This window comes from Dicentrarchus labrax, unplaced genomic scaffold (assembly GCF_905237075.1).
Source record: "Dicentrarchus labrax unplaced genomic scaffold, dlabrax2021, whole genome shotgun sequence".
NCBI lineage: Eukaryota > Metazoa > Chordata > Actinopteri > Moronidae > Dicentrarchus > Dicentrarchus labrax.
In genome coordinates, this window is record NW_026136702.1 from 21796095 (window position 1) to 21820524 (window position 24430).

General features: G+C 39.1%; 1 protein-coding gene across 3 annotated transcripts in view; it reads right to left on the reverse strand.

Annotated features, from left to right (window-relative positions):
* Nucleotides 1-2055: 2055 nt before the first annotated feature.
* Nucleotides 2056-24430, reverse strand: part of gfra1a (gdnf family receptor alpha 1a) — a 91760-nt gene continuing 69385 nt past the window's right edge. For all 3 annotated transcript variants that reach the window (XM_051380420.1, XM_051380440.1, XM_051380430.1), the window contains 5 exons: nucleotides 24238-24347; nucleotides 22084-22218; nucleotides 14827-15008; nucleotides 7475-7522; nucleotides 2056-5632 (listed from right to left, as the gene is read on the reverse strand). In XM_051380420.1, the coding sequence (XP_051236380.1) occupies nucleotides 5480-5632; nucleotides 7475-7522; nucleotides 14827-15008; nucleotides 22084-22218; nucleotides 24238-24347 (628 nt within the window). In that variant the 3' untranslated portion in view covers nucleotides 2056-5479. The remainder of the gene's footprint in view (nucleotides 5633-7474; nucleotides 7523-14826; nucleotides 15009-22083; nucleotides 22219-24237; nucleotides 24348-24430) is intronic.

Here is a 24430-nt window from a genome sequence, read left to right on the forward strand (position 1 = left end):
GACTGCTTATCAGAATATACAACTGCCTTCTTTAACATAGCCTTACTGGAATGAAACAAAAAAGACCACAGAACTCCTGCAATTAAACAATAACGACCAATAACACTGCAGCGGAAAGAAACCACAATGAACACACATTAGCAGGGTAACACCGCAGCAGCTTCACACCACAGATACACACGTTACAGCACAAAGACGAGGCCTACACAGCTCCCAAACACACAGCCGGTGTCAGTGTTCAGAGGGAGCCACTGCACTGAGCTACTCACCTGTCGGACCAGGGTTCTTTCAGTCAAGTCCTCAAAATTCGCTTAAAGTACAGAAACCCGCTCTCTCTCTCTCTGTCTTTAATGGGACAACAGTGTCCCGCTGCGCTTCTCAAACACTTCCGGGCGCATTTATGAGCTCAAACAGAGCTCGAGACAGCAGAAAGGCTGCTCAAACCTCAATCAGATCCCAGAATGCACCTGGCCTTCGCGTGCTCCTCAGGTGGTGCGTTTGATCTGTCTGACATCGTCACAATTACATAACTTCATTATTCTCCCTCTGAATTACCCAGCAGTTAGGCTATGTCCAATGTTCATATTTCGTCTCATTGATAGGAAAGATTTGTCTAAAAGACTGAATTGTACTTATCATTAGTTGTGTGGTTATATGAATTGGTTATATGTATTTGACTGTAGGCTGACTGTAGTTCATTAATATGTTAATGATCCATTCAGGCCAAACAGAGCTGCTATTGTGCATGTTTCTCACTGGAAAGACTCTGCTACAGTAAATGGAACTGAACCTTAGTTAGTATCATTGTAAAACCTGCGTTTACCCTATGTCAAAATGGCTGCTGTGAAAAAGGCGCATTAAATTAATTTAGTAGCTATAGGTAACACTGGATTGTCTATCACAGTTAATGTAGCACATATGCTGTTTTATGAAAGCTTAGCAAATAAGGGGAACAAAGGGAGTCTCGTTGGGTTTGAGAGTCTATAACTTTTAAACAGTAATCAATTCCCTTCAAACTTTACATGAACGTGTTATTAAGAGTTGTACCATTTCACAAAATCAATTAATGTGAGTGAATATTACAGCAGTTACAGTAGCACATTTACCCAAAAAGTAGTCCCACCATCTAGTGTGCACAAACTGCTAATAGTGGTCTGATAATGGGTGTAGATAAATACCCCAAAATCTGTCACTAATGGACATGACTCCGGATGTTGACTGACACATTGTTGTTCCATGCATGTCTTTTTCAGGGCTGAAAAACAAAGTAAAATGTGTTTAACTTAATGTGCCACTTGCCAGCATTTCCTTGTTGTTCTATAAAGTGACTGTGTTTCATGATCATGTGTTTTGTAAGTGAAAATTGGATGAGAATTGATTTCAGCCTCAGAAAGCCTTCCTGTTGCTGTTATTTCAAAGACTAAATGAATGAAAGTAAACATTTTTGGAGAATATAGTAAGTTATTTTATTGACTTTTGGGCTGTTTTAAATGAATAGCATCAGCTATTTAACTGCAATGACTCCGCAAAACAATGTGATGTCATATACAAGGTTCACAAGCTTTTCTAATTTTTCAGTTTGTAAATATTAGGTAGCAGAGGGGAATATACTGTGGGTAATAATTGAACATAAACTGACACATTAGACAAGTTGCTGGCATGACATCCACTTCCATTTGGGGAGTGTGTACAGGATTACCTCGTGTCTTTGTTTCTGGTTTATCTTTTGTTTCTCCTCATGCAGCGGCGGATAATACAGTATCAATGAGTGCTCAACCGGCATGATGTGACCCCACCCCATCATGCCAAAGCTGAAACCTCAGATGACTCTTTCTTTGTCTGGTTTCATCTCTTTGCTCTTTACGTTTCCTCTGGCTGGGTAACCCGAGGTCATTAACTCGTAAGGTCTTATCAGGCTCTCGGCATCACCTGCGATGACCTCAAACTTTCCTTAATCCTTCATGACCCCGATCTGTCTTTTCCATGTGCCTGCCTGTTCGTCTGATGGTGTCCTCTCATCTATGTCCAGTGAAATAATGCCACGTACAAACAGTCTGGATGATTTAACAGTTTTTAATCATAACTTTTGTACAATAGATTTTACATTTTCACAAGCTAAGAAGTTAATGATGCCAGATATCTGAGGGAGTCTGCATCTCCAAAAAGCCATTTTTGGTAACAACAGATGGAATGGAGATGGACAGCAAACATTTTTAACATCTTTAACTTTTTTTGTCCAAAAGTGGGATCCTTACATCAGGAGGAGTTGACCCCAGTTTTGAGGGCTTCTGAGCTCAGAGGAACTCTTCAAAGAAAGCTGAACAAACTCTATAAACTTTATCCCACATTCCAGGGCCAATGAAGATATGACACTGGGATTCAAATACAAAATGATCAGACAAACTGTAAGACACAGTTCTTAGAAATGTAGTCGGGCCCAGCTTTTTGTCGTTTAGCAACTCATAACATTTCTCTTTAACTTTCCATCCAAATTTCACAATCTGTGGGAATCTTCCCACTTGCCCACCTCTGGTCAAATATACCATAACAAAGCCTTCAGTGGTATGGTATAGAATATATTTGTCATTCAGCATTGATTTATTTCTTTCTCTTTCACCATGCAATGAGAACTTTTAGTTATTGTCACCATAACTATTTCAGCAGTAAAACCAAAATAATAATGGTAACGGCACTGAAAAATCATCAAAGTTAGACAATTTAAATATGAGTTATCTGTGGCTGGTCAGTCTCGTTTACTTCAACTCATCGGAACAGCAAAAATGTGTAAAAGATAGAAAAATAAGTTCAAATCTTAGCCAAAAAAATCAATACCATATTTAAGCAACGTCATAAATGGGACTATTTAACTACAGAAGGAGAGTTACATTGATATCCTCTTTCTCAGATGCAATAATACTCCGTAATCATGTACATACTGGGAGAAATATACACACAAGTTGTTATAAAAACAATATTCTGGCTTATTCAATGTACTCTATGTTGTATCTGAATGTCAAAATAGCTCACAATGCTCTGGAATAGAATATCATCAGACATTTATTTGTCCAATTTATAGTTTCAGCCAAGTACATACAGTGCATATACCATGTTTATGCTTGGTAAATAACATTTAAGTTCTACTATACATTAATCATGTTTTGAGAATACATAAACCCAAGCAGCGTGTCATAAATGCTCCCGTCAGTGTCCAAAGGGCTAAAGTAACTTGCTGAACATGCCGCAGTGATGTATGTAAACGTCTGCATCGGAGGGAAGTCTGTCAGAATGAAAAGTTTGCATTTCCTGTGGGAAGGATACATACGCCTCCATCTGAAAAGCTGATGAAAACAGATGCGTCTACAACTGAGAATTGACCATGATCGCGATGCTGTGCCTTTTTTTTTTTTCCCAGCAGTCCTCGGGAGCAGACATACAAAATGCTTTGATGATTTACATACATAGGTCACGTGTCACGTGTTTGCTGGAGTCGGTTTCATAAAAAGACAGATCTGACCGTTTGCTAAACCCCTCCCCCAAAATGATTCACTTCAGTTTAAACAGAGCAGCTTTGGAGCGTCAATCTTTGGAGTCCAACCAAAATGCTGAAGTTGTGTTCACGGGGCTAACTAAAGAGACGTTGGCTGTATCCAACTAGCTTGAATGATGGTGTTGTTTTTCAACCAAAAATGTGAGAGAAAGGGTTTGGAGTTACATTATCATAAAATAACAATCAGTTATATTTTCCCTTATAATGCTGTAGTGCTGTAGCTGTATTCTTTAATACAACAATGCAACTCCTTCATCATCAAATGCTGATTGATTGCTCTTTACATACATTATAAGCCTTATCAGTGTTTATATTGCGGTCCAGAGTTAGGAAGAATAAATTTGATGCAGCCATCAAATGCGTAACAAAAAACTAAATTTAGGGTTATCATTAAATGTAAGCCATATATAAAAAAAAAACAGCTGGAGAAGGTTTCCAATTGACAAAAACCTATTTATTAGCTAGCTATAGTTGATGGCAGTGACAGTTGATGGTCACTAGTTGAAATTTAGAAGCGTGCTTTTGTCTACTATCTGAAATCAAATGCCGATTTTTCTAGAAACTATTTCGAGAAGCATCTCTGCCACAGTTATTATGGTAAACTGCGTATATGCTATGCCAGAATAAAATATAGTGGTAGTGGCAGTAACTGAGGGTGGTGGGGCTTAGCAAATGGTCAATTTCAAGTCATCGCCCCCTCCCCAAACACGTGTTGACAGTTTCACAATTGAGGCAATAAGTCACTGAACTTACAGAAAAGGATGCTTTGAGTTTTTAGAGCGATGGACGTGTTAGTCACCATTGAATATACTCTACAACAATAAGCCTAGTTTTTTTTCCTCAGCTCTTGTTTTTGTGGACGCAGTGCAGCAAAGCACATCAAAACTAAAAAGAAGGGGAAAAAAAGAGTTCAGGTGAAACTGCAGCAGCTTCTCTGTCACCTTCCACAGAGAAACACTGAACATGGCTTGGACTGCTAACAATTACAAGTATGTACAATCACTAATGAGTGGAGTGGATTCAGCCATCCACAGCAGCATTACCTACTGTCCTGTGATCTCTGAGTATCACTGATGGGCAAAAACCAGGAGTAAAAAAAGGGAGCAGAACGCCTGGCGCTGTGTGTGTTTGTGTGTTTTTGTCTGAATGTGTGAAAATGTGCAGTATGTGTTTGTGGGTCTTTGCCTGTGTGCTTCCGCCAGCGGCGATGTGTGTTCAGTATGAGCTACAGTAAAGAGGGTTTGGGCACAGATGTTCTAACTTCTCTGATTGTTTTAAGTTATTGGTGTTCAACCTGAAAAAAAAAGGCTTTAAAGTGACATTGTTCTGTCAGGTAAATATCTGTTTTGACTTTTTCATAAAAATGTAAAATACCAGATCACATCATTATCAAAACATACACAAACCACGGAGGAGGAGACTGAATAACACCTAAAAGGCTGCCCAAGTGATAAAATGTAGCCGTTACTGAACTGACTGTGACTTTTAAGCGAAAGATCCCACCTATAGCCTCAACACACAAACAGACGTGGGTGAGAACAGATTTGACGACTGAAAATTGATGCTAATTTACATTGTGTGTACTTTTCCAAGATTGGAAGTAGTCCTCGAGTATTTTCTCATTTCTGCCCAAGTGAGCAACACGGAAGCTAACTCAAAGGGAACACACGGCCAAACTGAGTTAACACGTACAGTAAATCACCGTTTTAGCACACAGCTGCAATGCAAAAATAAACAATAAAACAACAAAGCGTCCTAAAAATTCATTAAAAAAAACAAAGTAGGATTCGAAAGAGAGATAGAATTCAGAGGGAAATAAAAGTACAACAGGTATTACAGAGAAGAAAGGATATAATTTCTTGTTTTGCTTTTTCTTTTATACAAATGTGTGTTTGTCAGTCCGTTGTAGTTTGTTGCTGTGAAGCTGTGAGGCTACAAGACGCCCGGTGACGAGAGCCCCGGCAGGCTGCAGTACCACAGCCACAGCAGCGGGGGCAGCAGAGAGGCCAGGCCTGCAGGCCGTCTGGAGACAGCCGAGTTTCTCAGGATGGCGTTGGATGTACTTGGGCCGTCTATCTGAGGGTCCTGAGAGGGACAGAGGGACAGGACAGAAGGGCGTAAATACAGTAGAAAAACTGTCTCATCAAGCTTTGTGACTTTTTTACGATTAGATGAAAATAATTTTTTTTTTCTTAAAGGAGAAGATTGGTTTAAGGTAATTTTGCCACATGTTCACAGTTCCCTGAAGTTCCCAGTGAACAGAAGAAACACTTTCTAATACTGAAAATACACACCAGTATATTCAATAAATAGTTTCTAGGTAAAAATAGTGAGCCAGTGTGCTAAATCCTGATCGTATGTTCAATCTGGTTAGTATACAAAGGTTCCTCTTTCTCAAGGTGATTATACGATTTACGTAAGATTAAGAGGATTTTCACAGACAACTGGTTTCCAAACAATTGTCGCCTGGTCGGTATGACCAGATTGTGGAATAAGAAAGTTTCATGAATCAGCTGTGGCAGGTGCCACTGGATCTTATCCACAGCAGATTCTGGGATCTTTTTCATGACAGCTTGATAAATGATGACCAAAAACCAACAACAATAACACAAAAATCTGCCAAACCTTTCATAAATCAAGTGCCATTGTCACTTTTACTCTAGGTATCTAGAGCTTTATGTATCTATGCATCACACACTAGAGAAAGCCACTTCATTTTCCTGGTGATTCTGCTGATTTGTTTTCCAGTACCAGCCACTAGGACATAAAGTGGACTTGCAGTTTAATTCATGTATGCAAGATGTGGCATACTTCAAGACCTTAGGCTGTTTAATTCAATAATATCACCTATAAAAACACTTAAATATATTCATCTGGTATGACATAGTAAAAAATCAAAAGGTTGTTTTTAGAACTAAAATGCCACAGCAGAAAGGGGAAAAGTATTTTTGCGTGTGTGTGTGTGTGTGTGTGCATTTGCATGGGCCAGCGTGCGTGAGTATGTGTATATAGAGCTTCAGCACCAGTCTGTGGCTTGCTAATAAAGCTGCAAGCTAACGACTGGGTCATCTCCCCCAGACCTGTCCCTGCCTCTATTAAATGTCAGTCCGGTGCATAACAGTGCCTTATTATTGTACAATGACATTTACAGTGAACTTTAAAAGCCACCAGATAAGCAACATTCCCATTTCAGCCTCAAAGAAACTACAAAGAACAGGAGTTTACAAAGAAGGCAGCAATCACTGTCACAGTGGCAGGTCAGAGACTTCTAACAGCGAGGTCGGATTAGAGTTAATGATTATTTGGTAACAAGCAATTACCTTCTGGTTATAAATAAAATGGTTTTAGAGATAAAATAGTGAAATGAACAAGTTGTGTGCAGGTTGTAACAGGCTGTGGCATTTTTCGAACAAATTAAAGACATGATTGTCTGATAGCACTTTTGACCTAGCAACTACCTGCTTGCAGGCTCTTGAAACGTATTTAAAACAGGCAGTTTGATACTGCAATTATTTTGGCATCTTTATTTTTCGTCAAAGTTTTTTGTTATTTGGTTACAATGTGTATTTGTGTAGTGTATTTCAAGGTTGCTCAGAAACTTCTGTTTTGGCTGCCTTACAGACTGCAACATAATTGTAACAAAGAAGTTAAAAGGTGGGGGAAGGTTTACTCTGATCTGTTTTGAGGGAACAGTAAAATCAACTGATTACATTCTCTGCCAAGATGGTTGAAACTCATCCTTTGTTCTGCCTAACCTTGAGTTAATTTTTAGTGTTATTAAGTATTTTATCCAGTCCCTCTCAATAATACCACAAGGTTAATTGAAAGTGGACTGTTCTACATTTTTGTTTAAAGGTCGTCTCATGATTTAATTATGAATTTCACAAAATGATTTACTTTTCTTTATAAAAATAACAACAAACTTACCACACAGAAGACACCATCAACAGTTGAGTTTGACTTTAATTTCTGAGCCTGCAACAGAGAGATACAAAGAATTACAATCTGTGTTACAAACAAAATCATGTTCGTAGAGAGCGCTTTTGTTAATGAAAAGGTTTGCATGTTGCATTGTCACACTGAAAGTCGACAGGTTATCTGCAGTAATTAATTTGCTATGTTCACCAATCAATGGTAAAATTATATTATAAAATATAAAAAATATTCTGTGAATGCGTTTACACGCCAGGTACAAACAAACATCAGTTTTCAAACACTGTGACTAAACTTCAAATAACCATCGCATCCAGTCTGCACCTTTATGAAAGCTCGGTGCTGATCTGATCATAAAAACAGATTGGAAACTAAAGCTTAATTGGAAAAAAAACTACAATAACCTTGGAGTTTACCCTGAGAGCCTGTTAAACTTTTAAAGCCTCTGATATTTTCACGTTGAGGAGAGGAAGTGCGTGGCTGAGAGCAGAGGGACAGTCAAACCCAGACTCTGATTTCATCTCAGATTTATCATTCATCGGCTGTTGCACGCCCAACCGCTGTCTTTGATTTCTCTCTCTCTCTCTCTCTCTTTCACACACCCACAAACATGTTTTTCTTGTGTGTAAATGAAGGTTAGAGGCTGCTCTGTGATGACAGCAATGACTGATGCTTTGATTGCTTGACTGCATTTTTCATGTAACTTAATGACATGTTTTACATCCAGTGCCAATGTTTTAGAATTTTACAATATCTGCACATGGCAGCTGTGGATTGGTTTCGATACAGAAAGATTGTGGTTGCAGCAAATCCATTATGGTTAAGGTATAGTTAGCTTAATGCAACTAAAACACTTGGTTAGAATTAGAGAAAGATTATAAATATGATTAATAAAAAGGTTAATTCCTTTGGTGGATTGCACACTGCTTCTAGCATCAGTACTGCAGGTTCTACCTCGACATACTGAATTGTCAGATAGAGACGCAATTCCTATGGATAACAGGCTGTGGTAAAAAGAAGCTAACACTGACTGTAGAAGACGGCAAATGAATTCTGTCTTTAAGTCATATGGTATTATACACCCAACCATCCACCTGGACCTCCTACATAAGAGCTTTTTTGTTGGTGTACAACATCACACCATGTATATCTTTGCTGCTAAGTAAGGACAATAGTTATCCACATAACCAAGAGAAGAAAACTTATTTCTTTCCTTTTGGTGGAAGGTAAAGCAACTAAAACACTTGACTGGTAGAAAATGAGCCAATTGCAAATCTTTCTACACCTGTATCCACCAACCCAAACTCTAAACAGATACTTTTGGCTGGAAAAGGCAACACTACTTTCTGCACTGACACTGAGGAATGGGGTTGGACAAAAATCATGCGCTGCAGAATCGTCTGAGATGACTGAAATTACCACAAAGGTTGAGGTGGAACCTTTGAGATTCACTGGATCTAAAAATGTAATCACATCAGTACATGTTACACAGGGTTTCTGCAGGTTTCAACAGGTTAAATTGAAGAATTTTTAAGACCATTTTAGGACCATTATGAATGCAATTTAAAACCTATTTCATGTCTCTACTGGCAAAAAAAAAAGTATGAAGGATATGAATGGTTCCATGTTGGTTTAGTTTTGTTGTTTTATTATTCTTATTCAGTCTCAATTCAATTCAATTCAATTCAATTCAATTGTATTTGTATAGCGCCAATTCATAACACAAGTTATCTCAGGACACTTTTCAAATAGAGCAGGTCTAGACTGTACTCCTTATAAAATTATTTACAGAGACCCAACAGTTTCCACAGCACAATAAATACAAATATTTCCCATAAAAACATTTGAAAACGAAATTGAAAAATGCTACTTTATCCAAGTAACGTTAACTTCATTAATCCAATCCATTTTTTTGTTACATCAAAACCATCGTAAGGATGAGGGAATCTCCAAACATCAACCAACTTGGAGCTCAAACTGGTGCCTCAACAGCTGGCACACTGAGAAAAGATCTGAAGCGCTAAGGTCTGGAGCACATGGTTATAGTTAATAGCTTGTTAGTAAGGTGCAGCAACAAACGTTTCGACATAAAGCATGTCAACCTCAGAGTTCACTCTAAGGAAGGCATGCTTTATGCACCCTTTCAAAAAGCTCAAACTATAACCATGACCTTGTTAAAATGATTGTATATGGAAAAATGAATACAATCTAGTCATAAACAGAAAAAAAAAATGAATGCCAAAATAAATATGACATTTGTTCAGTGCTGAAGCATCACATTGGTAATTGTCATCATCTAATGTGTGTCTTTACTCTTCATATATCAACATATCACTGATTACAACGTGTTGATTGCAAGCACACGATGAGTTGATTTGCGGCCCAGGCCTTGTAATCAGCATCGAAACATCTCATATTTTTGTTCTGTATGTGGTAAATTAGGCATCTGATTGTGAGTTTGATACTTTCTGCAGCAGTTTGTGGCTTAAGAGAAGAATTTCTCCTTTGCTTCTAATGACCTGCATACTGCATTTCTGTATTCAGGATGGATGCTGTAAGTGAATGTAACTCCAGTTGTGGCTTCTGGGTATTTATGTGTGTGTATGTGTGTGTGTGCTCAGGCTTTAGGTGTGACAGAATAATAAATGGCTCCAGTATACAGTATCGTGAATTCAGACCAAAAATAGGGATGTACAGGATGTAGCGTGCATGGTAATACAGAATGTGAGAAACTGTATTCTGTTATTACACCTTTGCTTCAGCACTAAATGAAAAAAAAAAGCCAAAGCTCGGGTGGAATGATGGCTATAAATCATGGTGTATTTGCGGGCCTCTGCATAAAGACCCAAACAAAAGAACAAGCCAAGAATTCCAAGCGTGGTATCAGAAAATATAAGTGCTTGTATATAGTCACTGTAGGGAACACAATGACTAAACACAAGCTTGTGTTTCATGATTAGGTCCCATCTGTGTTTCCAGTCATTCTTTTGATGTATTCAAAGTTTAAACTTTTCTCACATCTCAGACACAAACACGAAAAGATAATAATGATAATAAACCTTCACTGCTTGGTGCTTAAGTCTGAAATCCTGAGGGCACTTTGAGTGTTTCACAACAAAACATTGGGAAATTTAAATTATATGAATGTGAATTTCAAAATGTAAATTCCATTTAGAAGTAGGGCTCCATCTGCCACTGCACATTTATAATGTCATAATGTCTCTACTATGACTCAAAACTAACAAATTCAGCAGTCTGGAAGATGATTTTTAGAAGTTGTGTCGTGTCAAATTATCATTGGTTTATTCTGATGCTATAAAAGTTTTGTTTGTATCCATTCTGATTCAAAATATGCAACAATTTAATGTTTTCTCACTCACCTGTCTAGCTAGCCATGCAAAAAAAAGAGCAAAGACTATCTGCATGGGTAGATAACACTGCTTTTTTTGGTAATTTTGTTGAACTAACCCTTAAATTAGATCACATATACCGTGATAACTTTGCCTTTAATGCATATGAAAAACAGATAAACCTTTGCATACCTTGGAAGTATTCTGTAATATTAAAAAACCCAATACGTATTACCAATTCAAAAAAAAAATTGGACATCAACAAATTCAAATATATATTCCTGCCTTGTGTCCATGTGTTTTGGATTTGCCTAATACCTGCCTGTTCTGAAAAGTCACATTAGCATGTGGTAGATTTCCATATTTGTCCAGGGCACTTCCTGCCTGCTTTGGAGTCAACTATATTCATAAGAACAGACTGATGGAGCCCCAGGGCTGGCAAACTGTGTGTCTGGGTGTGTGTGTTTGTATGTATGCCTCTCTGTTCTTGCATTTGTGTGTATATGTTGTTTTATCTGTGGTGGGTTTGCTGTGGGCCCAGCTAGCTCTGTTGTGTGATAAAAAGGGAAAAACAGTTCTTCTAGGGTTTTAATTTCCTCTAAAAACCCAAGAGGAAGAAGAAAAAGAAAGCCCCTTCTCACTCGCTATATGTTCACATCACATAAAGGCAATGCAGAGAAAAAATAAACAAGACCAAAAGGCTGTCCACACCAAGAACATTAGACATAAATGTCCGACAGTGCCAACCCAACAGCTATGGTGCTAGCACAACTGAAAAGAGTAAGAACAACAGTCTTTAGTACAGGAATGGAAGACAAAAAAAAAGAAAACTGGATCTCCTCTAATTTAGTTTGAAGCTTACGGTCAAAAGCACTTTCCTTGTGTTCTCTGAACATTTCGCAAAGGAGTCAAACTCGATTTGAGAACTTTGACAAAAGAGAAGGTGGAAGTAGCACAAAGTCTCAGTTCAAGCTGAGGAGCTTTCAGCTGGTTACACCTTCCATTTTTTTTCTCCACTCTGATTCTTTTCTTTAAAGCTGAGGTAAACGCAACCCTGTAAGTGTTGTTGGGCTGTCATTTGCTGGAAGTGGAGAGGTTCTGAGTCACTGGTTAATGGTTATTATTCTGCATGTGCGTGTTTGTGAGAAAGAGAAAGATCAATGAGGACAGTGGAGTGAATCTTCTCACAGGCCTGTCCCCCGAGTGTGTCATTACAACACCATAGCCTGCCTTGATGCCTACATACACACACAAGATCTCATACACACATAGATGCATGCAACCACACTCCAATATACTGAGGAACTGTACACACAGACATACACACTGGAAAAGTGGTTTAACACAACTCTCTCATTAACTTGTACTTGACGTGCTATCAGAGCAGTGCCAACAGCACACACGCACCAGTACACCACCAAAGCTCATTATCAGTACAGACAGTGAATGTGTGTGCGTGTGTGTGTGTGTTTGTCAGCAAGTGAGTGCACTTACATTTGTGTGTATTTCTGTGTACAGGCATGTGAGTTGGTAATTGCATCTATCTACAATATCTGTCTGTGTGAACTAAACTTGCAAGACTATATTCCTGCATACATGTGAGTGTCTGTGGGGCAGTACTATTAAACTATAGTCTTGTTTTTTAGGTAGGTAGATAGGTTGACCTATGATAAACATTCAAAACACACAACTGTAGCCTGCTACCACTTTCAAATTGACTGAGGAGTGACTGAGAGTGTAGGAGGATAAATTAAAGTTAGGATTAAAAACACTTGTTTCTGTGTGTTACAAACAATATGCTAATTGCATGCATTCTAAAGTTACAGAATATCAAATATAAATTTACTATACATAAATCAATATACACCAATATAAAACAAAGAGTAAATCAAATATACATAAATCTCTGAACCCATCCGCTATCGTCCACTATTAGCCCCTGAAGGGCAACGGCCTCTTCAATGTCTTCCAGTGTGACCAGTGGATATCTGGATAATGGTTATCTGGCCAAGCCTTCCTCTCCCGTGTGCCAGTCATTGCTTACTTGAAATCTGCATATGAAAGCTAAAGATAAAAGAAACAACTAAATTGTCATCCAGCAATAGCTGATGGGTTCCAAGATTGCATTTCAGCCAATGTGTCCTGCCTCTTTTGCTCTCCACACTGACAGAATGCGACCAGCTACATTCTGATAAACCCAGCACCAAAGTGCAGATAGAAAAAGAACTAACTAGTGAACATAGTAGTGCCTTTAGCAGCTAAAGAGCCAGGCATTACCTTCAGACGATGGTGGAGACCAAAACAGAACTAAAAGAAGAAAGAATTTAAACTCGGTATTGTCAGGTAGCCAGAAACACCCAGAATGCTAATGATGCTTTGCAACTCTCTATTGAAATATTTGCCATTACAATATAATGAGGTGATAATGTGTAAATAATGTGTTTACCGCTAGTTGTACTGCCCCCCAAGTGGCAAAACAATTAATTAAACAATGTTCAGTTCAGAAATACACAGCGCTTGGTTATATGTTTAAATATTGGATAGGGGCTTTAAAGCTGAAGCAGAGACAACACTCTCCCATGCAGTAACAAAAACCATTTAGAAACCCTGCATTGTAATACATGATCACTACAACAGTGGGGAGCATCATAAACAGTAACAAGCTTTCAGTTTGAAATTCCTGAGGGATTTTCTCTAAACGTGGGTACACAGTAAGTTTTGTAATTTTACGATGCTTCATCGAGTTGCAGTATAATTATATGTGAAATGGCTCTCTGAGTCCCTGTCATCGCTCTGCTGGTAATGACAGTTTTATCCCCACTTCCTCCCTGACCCAGGAGGAGCCCATCACCGGTGTTCAGGATTGCTGCTTGTGATCCCTCTGTTTCATCAGCCAGATAACTGTTGTTCCTGTAGAGAGAGTGGCTGCTCCAACTGAGAAATATAGTTTCAGAGTCTTATCGGGCACAACGTGGCTGGCACATACAGATACACAGATGGATCTACACACACAGGTGTGTCACCAGCCAAACTGACACACTGGCAAATCCAGATCAGGACAAATAAGGGAAAAAGACGAAGTGGAGGATGAATTGGATGATGACTGAGGATAAAACCAGAGAAACTAACATTCTGAAGAGATAGCACAATGTTCAATCTAGTATTTTATGTACCACTAATTTCACTAAATGATTTGATACAGGGAGACACTCCTGAGACTACTGAGTTAAATCTTATGTTTTATTATTACAGGTTCAAATTTCAAGATCACTGTATTAAAGCCGCATTTTGGCTGTTTTTGACCATCAGAGGGTAGAAAATTAAGCTAACAAAGCCTTGCTATACTACTGTCATAGCAAAATGTCTACTTGCACATCAAGCAGACACAGAATAACATTATCATCTTGTAGCAAGGGTAATGTTCATTCTTCTTTTAGCTCTGGTTTGGTCTCCACCAACACCTGAGATAAATATCTGGCTCTTTAGCTGCTAAATGTTTCAATTCCTCCACCAGCCGCTTGTTAACCAGGGCTTGTCTGAGGTTGTTTGCTGTAAACTGCTGTCTGCACTTTTGTATGGTTTTATGCATAAGACTTACTTGCAACATGAACAACCCTCACTTTATCTGTAGTATTGATTCATTGTCTTAACTGAACAAATGGTGCTAGCCTGAGAGTAAAAAGAGATAGAAAGTGAGCCAGAGGATGTAGACGCAGTGAGGTATTCAACAGAAACAGACAGGCAGTAACACAGCTATAGATGAACAGAGACTGTAGATATATGGATAGGGAGACTGATTGAAAAGGAGAGAAAGATCAACAGGTCAGATGAAGAGCATTGGTAGCTCAGAAACTTGATCCATCTGCCAACCTTATTTCTACACAGAAAAAAAGTTTTGGAAATGTTTTCATTCCATTAGATTAGATTTGTCCCAGACTGGCTGGAACTGTTGAGCCTCCACACACACTTGTCCTCTGAATCCAAAACTAGTCTAACCTGTAAGCTGCCACAGAAGTGGTAGATGCCAGGGTCTGTGTTGATGTGGTTGTCAAGGGTGTTGGGGTTGCGTTCGCGGTTCCTTTGGTAGGGGGTGGTGGTGGAAGTGGTGGTCTGGACAGGGGACATCGGCTGCCACACTCCCACATCTGTCCCATTCCCAAAGGCCTGGATGGCATTACCTACAGAGGAAAAGTGAGACAGAACTAATTAGCTGTGAACAACAAATACTTTTTTGGGGGGAGGTCAGTGGTAGACATAAAGTAGTAAAGTCAGTAAAGAAATAAATGAAGAAAACATAAACAACTGATGCTTGGCGAGCAATAATTGATTGCAGGTGAACTCACTTTGTGTGTCATCTGCCGTGATTTAAACCAACCAGGTGACACAGACTGAAATGTCTGTCAAAATAATTAAGTTTATTCTGACTAAGACCTTTACCTCTGAACACATCTCTTGATGAGTCTGACTTTGAGACACGCTGAGCTGGTAAATAATTAGTTTGCTCCATTAGAAATACTACATTGTATTCCCACGCAGGTCACTTTAGCACCAAGCTGGATTTCATCATGAATCACATGCTTGTTAGTCCCCATGTTAAAATAAAGCTTTATATTGCAGCGGCCCAAACCACAATTAAAGGTGAGTTAGAAGGTACTTAAGTTTTGTTATCACTTCCCTCCATTATAAATTCACCGCACAGTCAAAAACCTGAGTGCTGATGTGGCTATTTACCATTAGAGTCCATTAGTGGCCCTATTAATAGCGTTCTATGGCTTTGATGTAAAAGACACACACACACATACACATACACACACACACACACACACACACACACACACACACACACACACACACACACACACACACACACACACACACATCAGAGGAAAGCTGAGCTGCTTTTTGAACATAATGATATTCTCCCCTCCAACAGTGAATTATGACCCTGATACTGTGGCAAAGAAAGTGAGAACTGATCTGCATAACGGCTCTTTAACCCCACTGAAATATTCATGCATACATGTGCAAAAACATGAGCATGTCTTCATGATGTTCAGCCTATATTCATATTGTTGGATCAGGTCAAATATAAAAAAAACACCACTGGAAAAATATTTGCATTGCTTTAACAAAAAGACCTGTGTGTTATAAAAACCATGACTGCACACATGGACAACCTTTCAGAGATGCTTTTGTGTCCAACAAAAACCAAACACAAGCTGTAATTTTCTGTGTCCATTTAAAATAAAACATCTTTTCATGCAGTTTATCAATGCCTGCTTCCATTAACACAGTAACTTTGGTGTTTTCTTTCTATTCCTCTCTCTGTACAGATACTCTACACACATCAAACAACTCCTTCTATTGAATAATAAGCATTCATCCAAAGGTGTATCAAAACAACTGATGTTGGCTTTTATGTATAATTTGAACACTTGCCTGAATAAATGTTCTGTCTCTGAATATAATGTTGGCACCAGCCAGAACTGTTCAGCTTTCAGAAGGTAAGAAATCTTTCAAGTAAACCTTCAAGGTTGGTTTCTTTAATTCAATAAGTGCAACATTTCTTCTAAACTCAACTAAGAAGATTTAGTTCCCAAACTACCACAGAGACAGCCGATCGAAAAAACACTCATGAGTCATTCTGGAGTCATTCTTTCTTTATAATGTTTTGGTATAAGGACTTGTAGAGTAAGTCTGATGTCAGCAAATGTGATGACTCAAGTCCACACCTCCACATTGTGACATCCTAAAGCCCTGAAGTTACACTGCAGAGCCAAGGGAATACCTGCTGCAGTCCTGGCAACACTCATCCTCCAGATGTTGAAAACTGGGAAGGATGATTGATAGAGGGTATTTCTCTCCTTACGGTCTTTTCTAAAAGTGCCCATGGCAGCGTTCCCTAATTCCTGCTGACCTAGTTCTAGATATTTTCTTGAGCAAAAAGGAACCAGGGGATTCTCAGGATGTTCTTGGCATCTCAGCAGATCAGAATTACCCTCAGTGTCCTCAACAGTTTATCATCTGGTTGCAGCTATGACAGACAGACATTAAAATACTGTGGATTTCTTGGAGAGGTAAATTAAGCTCGCGATATGATGCAAATTTACCATGTAGACATGAGTCCGGGTTGCAAGCAGAGGAGTGCCCTACTGCACTGAGTCTGCTCAGTTGCCCAGATGTCAAGACAAGACAAGACATCTGGATACTAGTGTGCATGTAAAGATATTCACTGCACTGGACTTTCTTGTGATTTGACGGACTTAAACACATCTTGGTCAGAGTGTACTGTACGCAGCATGGGCTCACCCTGCTCTACTCTTACTCTTCCTTCCCCCTGTGGAAGTGACTTCTGCTTAAACTCAACCTGACCTAGAAAGAATCTTTGAGTTTGTTCCACTCTGCACATTTAATAAACGTGACTATTAATCTTGAACTAAGCAGAGCCGGAGACTCCTCCACTTTGCTGAACTGACCTCTGGTAACACCCGACATCCCAAAAGATGGATTGGCTTTCTCTAGGTTTCTGTCTCTTACAATGACAAACAGACAAACAATTAAAAGAGATTACAAAAGAGAATTGGGTATGTTTATATTTTATTTATGATTAGTTAATCAGTTCAATTCATGTATTTTTGTTTTCATCTGTATATGTGTATGTGTATCTGGAGGAGGGGCAGCACATATAATGGAACAAGCTCTGGCTCTGAAAAAACTGGAATTTAAACAAATCTTTAATTTTCTTAAAAAAAGAAAAATGATGTACAAAAGGCTGTCGACACGTGCAGGCATTCACATCTAAGATGCAATAATCAGCACAAAAAAGTCATTTTTGTCAATATCCTGCAGCTCTGATATGTGCAACTTTGCTCATGAGTGTGCATGTGCATATTTAATTTTTGCTTATGTGTGCGAGCATGTGCTTGTGTAGCTGGTAGCTTTGTGTCGAGACAGCAGATGGCTGATGAGCATATTGTAAGTGTTGATGGGCTCTTTCCTGGCTACTCTGTCTCCTCACCTAAGGCCTAATTACACAGCACAGTGACCGTGTGTGAAAAACAGTTAGCATCTCAAATTAAGGCTCAGGATTTCTGACATGCACGTGTACTTAGTTGATTCCTGTTTGTATATATAAAATACCAATATAAAATACTGTCTATGTTTCTGTTTGCTACCTGTCTGCCATCTCTGTTTATACTTTACAATGTCCTCTTATTCCTGATCCACTTTATTCCCTTATGTAAGGTAGTAGTGAAGGCTTACAGTAAGGTTCCAGTCAGCTATAACAGAAACGTTCTAAATAGCACTAAGCTTTCTCTGGAGATTAAAATTACAAAAAAATTACAAACAAATCCTCTCTAAAAACTGTATGCTTAAAAACATGCAAACTTGTAAATCCAATTATATGGCAATTGCATTTTTATTTTTACTCTGTATACTCTCTGTTACTTTAAAGGCCGAGCTCTGATCTTTGAGTGTATTTGGATAATAAACCCAAAGACATAGAGCTCCCTCACTAACACTAACCTTAACCCCATGACGGACAATTTATTTAGGCCCACCTGGGCTTTATAATATAAAACAGAGAGCATTTAAAGGCAAACAAGCTACAAAATTGAAGGCAAGGAGCAAGTTAAAAGTCACAAGATGGTATATAAGTGTCTCATTGATGGTTACTGAACCCACAAAGTGCAGACTTGATGGTCTCCTGGGAGTTGCTGCTTCTAAAACCAATCACCTATTCCGGGACTGAATGACATCAACACATTTATCCTAAAAGCAGATTAGGAGAGCATCACCTTGTAACATCAATTCACTGTTGCTCTTATTGTCCTTATTCTAAACCCTAAAAGCAAGTCTTAACCTTCAGACAACCCTTTCTAATAAGTGACGACCAGACCAAATGATTTCCAAAAACATCTTCACTTCCAAGGTCTTAAAGTCCAACTGGTTCAAAAAGATAAAAAAATACAAAAAGTACACACACATTTTCAAAGCACTAAACCAAATATTCATTTAACCTTCACTAATGCAAACATCCCTGTGCATTTAAACAAACGTGATATCATCTTCCCACTGCAGCAGATATTAGTGTGAGCAGTATGAGTTTGCGTCTCGCAGATGTCTACATAACCACTTTATCTCACTTTACATGTACAAGCTTAGCTGTAATACTAGAATTATGATCATGTTGGATAGTGTGACCTTTGCATATTCAGTACATATTCCGGAAATGGGGAGGCATCACACTGGAAAGGCTTTGAATACATTAAAGCTCTAGTGTTTTTCTCCCTCTAAGGGATCGAAAGATAACTCTCAGGAGTTGTGAGAAGCATTAGGCTATAGGATAAGAAAAAAGAAAAAAGGTATTGCTAAATTTTTTCTTCTGGCATTCCTTTATTTGAATTACTGGATGAGGCCTTAAGAACTACTGATTTAAAAACTGATTTAAAAAACTCCTTTTGCTTGACCAATATATATATGACATATGGTATTGCATTTTATGAGGTAGAACGTTCTTCATTTTGAGAGCTGAGAATATATATCTAAATACCTGTCTGTCACTGTATGACATGTAAATAAAGAAGAGCCAGGCATTTATCCCAGGCAACTCTCTTCCATCTCTGAACAATAAAACATCTAAAGTGTAGTGTGAGAACAAAAAGTTATCTCTCTCAGTCTTTCCATATTCTCTCTTTCTGTCTTTCCTCTTTCGTTTGCTCTTGTAGTTTCTCTCTAGTCATGACCCTGTAGCCGGCGTGTGTCAGGATCTTCAGAGTTGTCAGTTCCAGTTACTGCTGAGCAAACTTAATGAGAGCAGAATGGGGGAGGGCATGAAAGGAGGGAGATGGAGACAGGGAAATGGGATGAGAAGAAAGAAGTGAGCACGAGCAGGAGAACAAGTAAAAGGATGGGGTTGTAATGGTCAAATAAGTAAGCAGTAAAGGAGGAGTGAGACAGTAGAGAATTGAGACTAATAATGGCTTGGCTCCCTGCAGTCAATATAAGAAAATAACATATATATAGAGAGAGAGAGAGCTGGCTTTAACCCACATTAACCCCTTTCGATCTTACGAATCTCACATTGACACACTTGAACACACATATAAAATCATGCGAACAAGAAGCAAAGACATGTACGTTGCATGTCTCATTTACATACTTGTAAGACGCACACATGCTGGCTCAAACACACACACAGACACACACGCTGACTGTGGCAGCCCTTATTATTTACGGCAGACCAACCTTGTTAACCCTGACTGGTAAAAAGACAACAGAGCAGAGAAAACAAGAGGAGGGAGGGGAAAGTTGGTGAAAATTAGGCTGCATCTTGTTGGTGTTTTCCCATCTGGTAACTGTCATTCTGACAGAGGAAAATCAAACTGCCCACTTTGCTCATGTAGGGCTGAACCACCAGCAGCATCTCATCCTCTTCAATGTGACTATGGCTCATTATTTTGAATGCACACCATTCTCTAGATTATACACCTATTTAACACATTACACATTGACCAACAACTCGCTAGAACAAAGTAATTCATCTCTCTGGCCAACTTTTACATCAAGGCACACTTACAACTGACTAATAAGATGTCCTCAGACAAAACATCATGTAGTGTGTGTTTGTTCTCACACTACAGTTTGGATTCCATCTTTAAGTTTCCATTTACATGCGAAAGGTGGTGTCTCTACCATTAGCATTTAATTCAAGTATCTAGAGTAAATTTAAGATTCCCTTGTACACTGGGATTGGGGTTCAATCATTTTATCAAACATGAATCCAATATCAAATCCCCTTATATAACCAAAATCCCTTCAAATCCTTTATTTAATCTATTTAGGTTTAACTTTCAACACTGTAACTCACTAAAGTTAGTAACTTGAAAGGTTGAACTGGGAGATTGCGAAACCGACGTGAAGCAGTTGGCTCTGGTTTGATAGCAATACTTTTTCTCACATATGATCACAGAGCACAGACACAGGCTAACAGGAAGCACATTAACCAGACAATAACCGGGCTTATTTAGAGTATTTACACAACTGAAAATTAGTGACATCTGATCTGCCGCTTGGCAACAGCATTTACATCAACGGAAGTGTTAATTAAGCGCTGGCTAAAAATAAAAGGCCTGCATCCTAAATAAAAGATTCAATAAGAGATCTGGTTGCCTCACTGCTTAGCTCATCCTGCTATTTCATCAACTTGTAACCAGATCCAAAAATGGAACTGGCCATTAAGACCCAACTCTGACTGCCACACCAGATGCAATTATAGTCAATTCACTGTTTTGACAATTTATTCATCCCTTTCAATCCCTATTGTTACCAGTTTGGATGAAGACACATTTTGTAATTTGTGGAGGATTTAATTGTAACAGAGGTCCAGAGATCTTATACTAAATCTGTTTGTATCCAATCAAGTCTACCAGATTTCAGCAACCATCCTTCAAGTGTACGTGATTACAGAAATTCATCCAGCTTAGGTGTCCTTGAGCAAAATACTCTCTATCTGACCCTGTGTTCTGACCTCTGTTCAGGAATCAATGAAGAATCACATTACACTTAAACAGTGTTGTGGAGGAAAGCAGCAGGCTGACTGACACTGAGTGGACTATCAAAACAAAAGGAGCAGAATTAGCTCTGATTACACAGAAACACACAATGAATCTGGCTCTTATCGCTACAGCTCCGTAGGAATGTTCCACAACTTATTAATCTTGGCCGGGTAATAGATGTGTTTATATTGTGTGTGTGTGTGTGTGTGTGTGTGTGTGTGTGTGTGTGTGTGTGTGTGTGTGTGGGACAGAGACAGACAGTGTGTGTGTGTGTTTGAAGAGGCTTGTTAATTAAAGTCGCTGTGTAGGGCTGGATGAAAAAGCCGCTTTCTGTCAAAGATCTGGAGCAGGAGTTCTGCTAGGGCTTTTAGGCACACACACACACAAACGAACACAGACGTACACACATTCAGGCACCACGGTGCAATATGACTGGTTTCTCTATAATGCAGAGGGATAACAATGCAAGCATGGCAATGGGATATATTTGGTTAGAGGGAAAGACCGAGAGAAGGAGAGGCAGGAAAAGAAAAGAGCGGATAAAAGAGCAAAACAGGAAAGAGTCTAGCAGAGCAGAGTGGATGAAAATAGACCAGAATTCAGAAGAGCAGATAAGACTAAAGTACAATAGCGAAGAGAAGAAGAAAACAGTAAACAGCTGGTCAGACAGCAGCTGGACAGAGGGATAACTTACGGAGGCAGGTGTTCTCTGTGAAAAACTCGGTGAACTTGTCACACTCATCCTTGTTGTTGCCGCTGTTGCTGCAGTCGCAGTAGGGAGAGACGCTGATTTTGGGTGAGCGCAGATAGTTGGCTGTCATCACGGTACCTGCAGCAAGTGGATAGAACGATTTTTCATTCATGCATTCATCTGTCTTTATTTTTGTAACTAAACTGATCCATGAACAAGGATTCTCTGTGAATTGTTATTGACAAGAACCCCAATATGCTGCTGACTGTCAAGGGGAAAAAAAGCATATTTAAACCCATTACAACTCATTATCATCCTCCTTCCGGTTTAAATGAGGAATGCCGCAATAACAAAGTTAAATCATTGTTACATTTATTTCTCTCCTCCACATGTAAAGGGGTAACGCAGTGTGGTGGAGTTTCTGCAGGAAGCAGAATGCAGAGAAGCTGGAGTGAAGAATAGGCTTTCTCTCTGTGAAGGAAAGTAAATAGCTTCAGTCAGTGATTTCTCACTCCCCCAATGGATTGTTCCCTTGTGCTGGCTGCGCTCCAAAACAGGCCTTTTTGTTTTGCGGTAGGCAGAATGAATTGGCACTGTGTGGACAAGTGTGCATGTGTGGTAAGGTTTAGTCACTTGCGAGGACCGATTCTTGACAGCTCACCGCAGGGGTGAGGACATAATGGGACGTGAGGACGTTTTGGCTGGTGCACATAGTGATTGAGACTGCGGTTACACCAGGAGTTCCATTAATGGAAATATAAATTGGGTCTTAATTTCATAGTTTTGTCCATTGTTTGTATTGGTTGTAACTTTGTACTCACTAAGTCAACTGCTGAGACCTGGAAACAAGGTTGCATTTAAGAAGAAACACAAGCAGTCAGACAGGTAGCTCATATTCTAACCAGGTTACACAAACTTATTTGGAAGAGAAAACGAAGGCAATAAACATCCATCACAGTCTACAGACCCACTTTCTGCTTCAGCTTTGACCTACTGTACTTGCAGTAGTTTTACACATACAGTTTTTATGGTCCATAAAGAATTACTACCTCCTTTTCAAAGAAAACTCACTTTCAATTTTATCCACAAATAACGTACTTTAAAGGTCCAGTGTGTAACATTTAGAATGATCTATTGGCAGAATATAATATTCAAAGGTACATTTTTATTAGAGTATAATCAATTGAACATAGGAATTGTTTAGAATGAGCCATTTTTTTCTACCTCCATGTTGAACTGCCATGTTTCTACAGTAGCCCAGAAAGGACAAACCAAACATTGGCTCTAGATACAGCCTTTTCCGTTTCTCAGCCACCATAGTTTCTCCTACACGCTTGGAACAGGAGGGTGAGGAGTGTAGCGACTACACTGCTAGATGCCACTAAATCCTACACACTTGACCTTTAAATAATCTGTAGAAAGTGTTACAACTTGCCTTATCATCTGCTCATGTTTTTCATCTTGTCAGACCTGTAGGGATGTTGCAGTGTTTCCAAATCTCAGCAATTCCTTTGCTGTCAATTTCAGCATAGCCTTGGTGATATCTGCATTGTAGCTCTGCTGAAGTTAGCAAAGAGGGAGTCTTGGCAGGAGCTAATTTCGATTATTCCAAGCTGATAAATCTCTATCAAACCTTCCTTATGGCTCAGTCTCAGTCCTCTGTTTTTGCTGTTGCTGTTTTTTATCTTAATGAATTTCAACAAGGACATTTTCACCACTGTTTTTATTATTACTTGTGTGCACCAGTGTTCACCAGAAGGTGCTGGTATGCAGTAAGAAATAGGGATACTTAGAAGGGAAAACATCAGAGTTTTCAAGCATTTATGTAATATACTTTTATTCAGATGTGCTCACTTCAGGTTTAACCCGTACTAAAGGGGTTTAGATGATCTGACTAAACTGCACGTGTGTTTTCAACTTGTCTGATCACCTGAATGCTCATGTTTTTCCCCTCAAACTTTTTTCAGCACTCACTTGCGTTAGTGTAATAATATCATAAGCAATAGAAACAAAAGAATGAAAAGAAGATCAACATCTTAAAAAACGCAGGGTCATCCTTTAAAGGCATTATTTAAGAAAATTAACAATTCACAGAGACCTGGAGTAAATGCGGAGACAGGGCTGACCAATAACAGTCAAGTGTACATGTGAACTCACCAATCAGACCCGAGTATGAGAGGAGGCAGTCTGCGTAGTTCTCCTTCAGACAGCCTGACAGCGAGCGAGGCTCCGGCTGGCAGTTGACAAAAAAGTCAGCCAGTCGTGACCTGCAACACACACACACCCAAAAATATTTCAGCGCCAAACATGATTATACCTACAATAGATTTTATATGAGAAATTCTATATG